Here is an 8,608-nt window from a genome sequence, read left to right on the forward strand (position 1 = left end):
AGAACTAAAGAAGACATTCAGAGCTAAAGACGACATTCAGAACTAAAGACGACATTCAGACGACATTCAGAGCTAAAGACGACATTCAGAACTAAAGACGACATTCAGAGCTAAAGACGACATTCAGAGCTAAAGACGACATTCAGAACTAAAGACGACATTCAGAACTAAAGACGACATTCAGAACTAAAGACGACATTCAGAGCTAAAGACGACATTCAGAACTAAAGACGACATTCAGAGCTAAAGACGACATTCAGAACTAAAGACGACATTCAGAGCTAAAGACGACATTCAGAACTAAAGACGACATTCAGAGCTAAAGACGACATTCAGAACTAAAGACGACATTCAGAACTAAAGACGACATTCAGAGCTAAAGACGACATTCAGAGCTAAACTCACACCGACTCTCTGAGTGTTAAGTTGTATCTGAACGTGCTTTAGATCATTTATTGAATGCTATTGGTAGTTTTGGAGTTCTAAATGGGTTCTCTTCCTCTTAAAACAGCCCCAAACCGTGGCTCTATTTTTTGGTCAAGCATTGCTCAAAAACACATAACTTTACTTTTCTAAAGAAACCAAATATGTAAATATATAAATATGTAATGCTGAATTTTGGTGAAATGTGTATAAAATCACATGGAAGATATCCAACTTTTTGTGATGCATGTCTAATATTCTAAATAAACGTTGATCCTCTTTGGTCCACTGTGTCTTGACATCATTGAAGATAATGATGACTTAAACACGTCACATGACCAAAGCATGTCAGAAACATGACCCTGATTCTGTCCACATTCCTCCAAACACCAAGATAAGATGACTGAGTCACACTTTTCTAATTGGATAAACTAAAATACATCATCTGAGAGATTGACAGATTTATGTATTATTAATTATTAATAAGGGCTGTCAAAGTTAACGCGATACTAACACGTTATCACGAAACACCACTAATTTCTTCAATGCAATCGATCGTTAAATAACGCTCCAAACTTACACTAAATGTTGGAGGGGAAAAACTGTCATGTCCATGTTCAAAGGGGTCCCTTGACCTCTGACCTCCAGATCAGTGAATGTAAATGGGTTCTATGGGTACCCACGAGTCTCCCCTTTACAGACATGCCCACTTTATGATCATCACATGCAGTTTGGGGCAAGTCATAGTCAAGTCAGCACACTGACACACTGACAGCTGTTGTTGCCTGTTGGGCTGCAGTTTGACATGTTATGATTGGAGCATATTGTTTTATGCTAAATGCAGTACCTGTGAGGGTTTCTGATCAATATCTGTTATTGATTTGTGTTGTTAAATTGATTTACAATAATAAATATATACATACATTTACATAAAGCAGCATAATGCAGTACCTGTGAGGGTTTCTGGATCAATATCTGTGATATTCAGTAAAAAGAGTTTCTTGGGGGGGACACATGAGCAGCTGAATAAACTCTAAACTCTTTTCTGCTGTTTGGCTTCGCAGTCGTCCATCAGCTAGTTCTAACACCCCCCCCCCCCCCCACACACACACACACACACACACACACACCTCCACCTCCACCTCCACCTCCACCTCCACCCGACTCCAGCCTTCAGCCTCCAGCCTTCAGGCTGTCTGAGTAAGTCATCATACAGGAGGCTGAAACAACAGAGAGGCTGCTGGGAGAATGTAATGGAAGCTGGTCTGTGTGTTAGCTGGGTGGGGGGGGACTCGTACTCTCTAATGGACGACTTCACTTCAGATTAATCTCAAAGCCTGCAGGGGGAGACTTAATTACTCCAACATTAACTGTGAGCACATGTTGAAATAAATGTCATTTAAATGAGAGCCGGCAGCAGCAGTTAGCCGTAATGTTTAAGATATAGGGAAGAATGTAAATAAGAAGACATCAAGAAATCATCATGCAGGTTTAATGCTCTATAAATAGTTCTATACTGGTCAAATCATTAATGCTCTATAAATAGTTCTATAGTTATTTTCTGCTGTGAAAACAACCTCAGAACTAGTAATCCTGAGTTTAAGTCTTGTGACATCAAACTGAGTTAATTTAACTCAATGACGTCCACAGCAAGTAACGCAGACTGACGGTGTTCCCTACACTTCTTGCCGCTCAGTGCCGCTTCAGAGAGCCAGAGATCTCTCCTCTGGTGCCTGTTTGTGATCTCTCCTCTGGTGATGTTTGTGATCTCTCCTCTAGTGATGTTTGTGAGCTCATTCAACGAGGGAATAACCGTTAGACAGTCGACACTTTGACGGGTGTCTTTTGGACTAATAGTTTTTGAGAGAAGTAACGCCTCCGCCGGTGAAGATTATTAAGCTTAACGGTACAGAGTGCATAACATGATTTCAACAGAGTTAAAAATGTCAAAATATTCTATTGATGTAATAAACGTTAACTTTATTGACCTTTTATTAAATAACGCTGCTGTAACGTAAACGTGGATGCAGGGTTACTTGCAAACAGCGTCTGTGTTGACAGACTTGCTGCAGTAAGCAGTCAATGTGCACCATTGATGTTAAAAAATTCCCGTTTCAAAGCATTTATTCAGCAAAGGGTAATATATTATATATGATATTATAATATAATATATTTAACAACTTGTGATAGCATAATATGCACGACCTGGAAGTGTTTATTCAGCGATCAGCGAAAAACGGTCATCTGTACGTTATACGAGATATAGTTACTGTACATTACCATGGAATAAGAATTAATATTTATTTCTGTGATTGTTGGAAAGAAGTAAGAAACCGCATCTCACCTGCACTTCTGGCGAAGCTGAGGAAAGCTCAATGGAGTCTCCAAACGCCGCCATTGACAGTCGAACCAGGTTTCGAAGCATCTGCCGATGTTCTGCGTCGGGCCCCCCTCGTCCCTCTGAGGTCCTCGGCCTCCGGAGAGTCGCCTGGGATGCCGAACCCAGCGGCTCCGCCTCCTCCCCTCCAGTGGGAGTCTGACACCTCAAGGTGCTCGAATGTGAGACTGAAGAGGATGACGAAGGGTTCCTGGCTTTACGAAGAGTCCGGTATGATGTGGCGGGCGTTAGAGGCAAAGCGCCATCAAGTTCGATGTTTCCAGGTTTCCGAAGCGTTCGGCTGTGGTGGGTGGCGGGTTGACTGCCGTCCCCTTCTGGGTAGCCTTGGGAATGGAAGCTTGTGTTCATGACGGATGGCGTTAGGGTGTACTGTTTATCGTCCGACATCATTGGGGGCGGAGCCAGTGGCTGGGCTTCATTATCATCCTCAGGAGGCTCCTCCTTTCGCCCTCTGATGACAGGAATCAGCTGGATGTCAGACTTTCTGATGTTCTTCTGCGGGCGCCGCGGGTGGCGGGTGTAGGTCGACTCGGCCTGCCTGCAGTTGTAAGCCCGGCTGTCCCGTTTCTCCGGGCGGCAGAATGTCGTCACCAAAGCGATGGCCAACAGGAGCAGCAGGCAGGTGGCACCCAGGCAGATCGCCATCATCATGGTGAAGCTGAGCTGTCCGCGGTTACCAGGTGACGAGTTCTTCAGATGGTCCCTGAGGTTGATGAAAGTCACCTCCAGAGTCGCCTTGGTGGCCAAGCTGGGACTTCCCATGTCAGACACAGCGATGTTCACCTTAAAGGTTTTCCCGATTAGCTCCGTAGCGTTGGTGGTGTTAACAAACAGCTGGCCCGTATCCTGATCCAACCAGAACAGTCCGTAAGGGTTTCCATCAGTGATGAGGTAGCTGAGTTGTCCGTTCAGCCCCGAGTCTGGGTCTTCAGCCTTTATGGTGGATGCAAGGAACCCAACAAGTCCATCTCTGACTGAGTGATTGATCGGCAAAGGGGTGAATCCCTCTTCTATGTCATTCCCCAGCTCGGTTACAATCTCCCCCTTTTCTGTATTGACGGGTACACTTAGAGAAGCTACACCCTTTCTGGGCTTTGGCTCTTTGATGACCGGGTAGTTGTCGTTCACATCCTGGATGTGGATTTGCACAGAGGTGGTGCTGGTGAGAGGCGGATGACCCTGGTCAACGGCCTCCACCATGAAAGAGTAGGTGTGGGATTCCTCGTAGTCTAGAGGATGCTGGACGCTTATGACGCCACTAGTCGGGTGGATGGAGAAAGACTGTGAGTTAGTTTCCACTTCGTTGGTGTTGCCTATGGAGTAGGACACTCTTCCGCTGAACTCCAGGTCCACATCGTGGGCTTCAACTTTCAGAGCGTGGTAGCCGGCCATGTTGTTCTCCCTGAAGGAAGCCTTGTAGAGGGAGGTGGAGAACACCGGGGCGTTGTCGTTCTCATCCAGAACATGGACAGGCAGGTGTTTAACACAAGACAGTGGGGGATCTCCATAATCCTGGGCGAGGAGCGTGATGTTATACTGCATCACCTTTTCTCGATCCAGGCTGCCATTGGTAACAATCATGTAATTGTCACCGTGGATCCGTTTAAGGCGAAAAGGGCCAGATCCTTGCTGAATGTGTGCTCTCACTTTACCATTTTGTCCTGAATCGGCATCAGAGACCATCACCAAAGCAAGGAAGGTGTCCTCTTGTGCTCCTTCCAGCACAGTTGCCACGGGTGAGTTGGGTGGAGTCCAGGTCATGTGTATTCTTGGTGCGTTATCGTTTACGTCTCTAAGCTTGACGTGCAGTTTGCAGTGCGTGGGGATTGCATTGGGCCCGCGATCACGGGCCTGTATGATCACTTCGTAAGAGGACTGGGCCTCGTAGTCCAGAGGTGCTTTGAGACTCACAGCTCCATGTTGTGGATCCACATAGAAGAGCCTCTGAACCTCCGGACGCGTGTGCTTACTAAGCGAATACTCCACTTCCCCGTTCGCACCCTGGTCTGGATCAGTGGCTTTGAGGTTGATGATGGTTGTGCCGCGGGCGGTATCCTCAAAGAGCTCCACAGTGGGAGTGCTGTCCTCAAACGTGGGGCTGTTATCATTTGAGTCCTGAATATTAACACGGACGAATGTGCTTCCAGACCTGGGGGGGTTCCCTTTATCCCATGCCACCAGGGTGAGGTCAAATGTGGCGTGAACCTCCCTGTCCAGTTCTTTGATCACCACCAGTTCTGCCTGTTTTGTCCCACCTGGTGCGACTGTCACATCCAGAGCGAAGTGTTGGTTGATGGACAGCGAGTAGGTTTGGAGGCCATTAGGCCCCGCGTCAGGATCCACCGCCCGGTCCAAAGGGATTCGCATCCTAAGACCAGCTGTCTCTGAGATCTCTACTTCCTGCAGCGTGCTGGGGAAGCTGGGACTATGGTCATTCAGGTCCATCACCTCCACACGAACCCGCAGGCAGTTCACAGCACCGCTCTTCCTGTAGAGGACGCTGAAGGCAACATCGCACAGATCCGAGCCACGGCACAGCTCCTCCCTGTCCAGCCGGCCCTGGGTGGAGACGACCCCGTCTCGAGTGCTGACGGAGAAGGGAAGGGCTTTTCCGTGCTCCACCACCTGGAAATCCTCCAGAGGACCACCTTCGTCCCTTTGCCGGAGGTCGTCGACCAGACGGCCGACCCGGGTTCCCGTCGGCTGCTCCTCCCAAACCCGGTACTGGATAGTTATGGATGACGGCTCGGAGGAGCGAGCGTCAGAGCAGAGACTCAGAACCAGAAGCAGAGCCAGCAGCATAATGATGTGAAGTAATAATAATCTGTCTAGTGGCTAAACAGGCATTTCTAAAATCTCTATAAGGAAAAATACTTCAGACTTCACGGTTTTCTTTTCTTCTGTTTATCTCTAACAAACATTATAAAAGATGATGATCAAATCCATCTTTTCTTCAAAATAATCTACAGTTTCTTCTCACAAAACAAACAACCAAAACCAAACCAGTGACGAAAACTGTTGGTTTTGTGATGCAAAAAATAAAATAAAGCTCCAGTGTGGTCAAGAGACAATTATAGAAAGCTATAATTAAGATGTCATCCTGTCTCTGTTCAGACACTCTCTGCCTGCTGTTGTTACTCACTCATACAGCTGCTGGCGTCCAGCCTCTCACTTCATCCTCCTCAACTCAGGAAACTTTAGCTCCTACTGACAAAGTTTGGATGTGGGTTTCCACATGCTAGCGGAGCCCCAGCCAATCCAAAGGAAGGAGGAGGGTCATATGCAAATTAATCCAGACTCAACACAAAGAGAAAAGCCCTCCTGCCCTGAGGAAACTCGCCACAACTCTGGAGTGCTTTTAAAGAAACACGACACCGCCGCTCCGTCACTCTAAGCTTTTCTCCCCCTTTCTGTCTGCATAAACTCATCACAACCTGCAGTCTGGGCCCTTAAATCATTAACTCCCAGTGGGACTTAAGTCCACGGCAGGACATGTATTTGTATTCCATCACAGTGACGTATGATCTGGGCTTTAGGGTCATAAATACAGCAACAGCTTCAGAGCTGTCAGTCATCAGTAACTCTCTGTGAAATATAAGTAAGTATAAAATAAAGTATAAACAGTAAATTATCATTGTGTATTCTTTAAATCCAAAGTTTGAAAGTCAAGGACATCCAACACAATGACAGATTTCTCTTTGAGCTAGTTGCTTTTATTGTATGTCCTTGGAAATGAACACAATAATATGGAAAAACAGTCCTTGAAGATTCAACCAGCTATGAAGTGAATGCTCAAAATTCAAAAGCCTGCCCTTAATGTGACAAAACCCACATTCCAGCTTTCCCCTACAATATAATTATGAAGATTTAGAGCGTTCATCTCCAACAACACGCCACAGAGGACAAAACATTTCCAGCAAATCGAGGCAGGAGCTCATTTCAGTCATTCCTTTACAGTTAAAAGTTTGTTCATCAGTGAAATCAAGTAAATCCTGATAAATCCAAGTGGAAGCCTGACGGAGAAAAATATTCTATAAGCAGCTGATTGACTCAAAATTTGTTTTCGTTAAACACACTTAAAAATAAAATGCAACTTTAGGAAACTTCACAAAGGTGAATCTTTTCTTAAATTGTCCATTTTATGTAGACTTAGGTATCGTACGGGGCTTTCCTAAACAATGCAGGCTGTGAGTAACAAGCGTCTCTTCTCTTTGAGCGGTTGTTCTTTGGTTGGATTACAGTCCTGCAGACACCAAGTTAAAAACACTAAAACCACTTAGACCTCAACAGCTGCAGAGCCACTGACAGAAGCTGAATGTTTTCCCAGCATGCACGGCGCTTATTTTTCATTTGGTCCCCAGAATATCCTGCAGGCTGAGAGGGAATCAGGCCGAGGAGGTTCAAGCGTATCACTTTCGGCTCGGGGGGGGGGGGGACTGGTTAAAGCATAAAGGCGTCGGCGCTGTCACCTTCCACTGGACAGACAGATGGATGACTGAGGAAATAACACAGAAGAGAAGGGCTCTACTGACGGGGTTGGGGGTTCAATTCCTGAATATATGAGACTTTCTCCCACAGTCCAAAGACATGCAGGTTCATTGTTGACTCTAAATGTCCCGTAGTTATATATAGTTATATACCCTCCAAACCCCCTCATCCACACAATATCCCATCAATATATACATTCAAACTAATACTGTCACAGGTTTCTTTCTCTCACTTGTCCCATCACTGACCTCCTTCATCCGCCAGCACCAATCAGAACCTTTAAGTGAGTGTGAATGAGTCAGAAGCTCATTCTAGTAGAACTGGAACTTCAGAGTTGATATGTTGAGGAACTTTTAAACTGAACCTGTTCTGTGATCTGGTTTCAACTCGTTTCACTTTGAATTCAATTACAGTTCAGACACAAGGGGCTGCTGAATGGTGTCTGGGTGGTTAAAATAAAGTAGTGTTGATTGTTGGTAGGAGACGGGATGCATTACATCAGAACTATCAGAATATTACACCTGAATATATAAAACAGTAGAAGTCCTAAATAGAACCAGAAATATTGTAAAATGACCTTTAACTCTCTGTGAGGTCTGCAGTCGTCTTCAGACAGCCTAACCCGGAGTTATCCAGGCAGAGCAGAGGTCAGCCAATCAGATTAGACTATCAGCAAAACAAACACCAGTGGCACGGTGTGTGTGCGTATGTGTGTGTGTGTGTGTGTGTGTGTGTGTGTATGTGTGTGTGTGTGTGTGTGCGTATAGTCTACATTCCCAGCTGAATAAGTGCTTTTGCAGGCACACACAGGAACACGTCTGTTTCCTATTAATTCACCACCTGTGTGTGTGTGTGTGTGTGTGTGTGTGCGCGCGTGCGCGCGCGCGCGCGTGCGTGCGTGTGTGTGTGTGGTCAGGACAGGACGTTACGTACCATCAATCTAACTTTCTTCACTTCAACACTTTCACTCTTTCAGAGTTTTCTTTTCATTCGTATGAATCTCTTTTCTTGAGCTGAATGTTTGAATGAGGTGTTTCAGTTTCCTACAGGAAGCAACAACTGAAAGAAAAAACAAACTTCTGATGAAGAACATCTGCAACAGCTGGAATAGTTTAGTTAATCCCTCTCTGCTCCAACATGGCTGATAAGACCGAAGATAAGACGACAGATCACAGCATGCCGACTTATCACACACACACACACACACACACACACATTCAACATCTACAACATCTGCAACATCTGTGTTCAGTGAAAGAAATACACCCCCCCCCCCACCCCCCCCAACTATTATCCATG

The 8,608-nt window shown here is 45.7% G+C and overlaps 1 protein-coding gene across 4 annotated transcripts in view; it reads right to left on the reverse strand.

Moving 5' to 3' along the window:
• The window catches only part of pcdh12 (protocadherin 12), a 26,936-nt gene extending 20,895 nt beyond the window's left edge, over nucleotides 1–6,041 (reverse strand). For 2 of the 4 annotated variants that reach the window (XM_074649589.1, XM_074649588.1), the window contains exon 1: nucleotides 2,768–6,040. In XM_074649589.1, the coding sequence (XP_074505690.1) occupies nucleotides 2,768–5,623 (2,856 nt within the window). In that variant the 5' untranslated portion in view covers nucleotides 5,624–6,040. Of the gene's footprint in view, nucleotides 1–2,767 lie in introns of all 4 variants that reach the window. The other 2 variants (XM_074649590.1, XR_012595699.1) reach the window with 2 other exon arrangements.
• Nucleotides 6,042–8,608: the final 2,567 nt, after the last annotated feature.

The sequence above is a fragment of the Sebastes fasciatus genome, chromosome 10 (assembly GCF_043250625.1).
Source record: "Sebastes fasciatus isolate fSebFas1 chromosome 10, fSebFas1.pri, whole genome shotgun sequence".
Classification (NCBI taxonomy): domain Eukaryota; kingdom Metazoa; phylum Chordata; class Actinopteri; order Perciformes; family Sebastidae; genus Sebastes; species Sebastes fasciatus.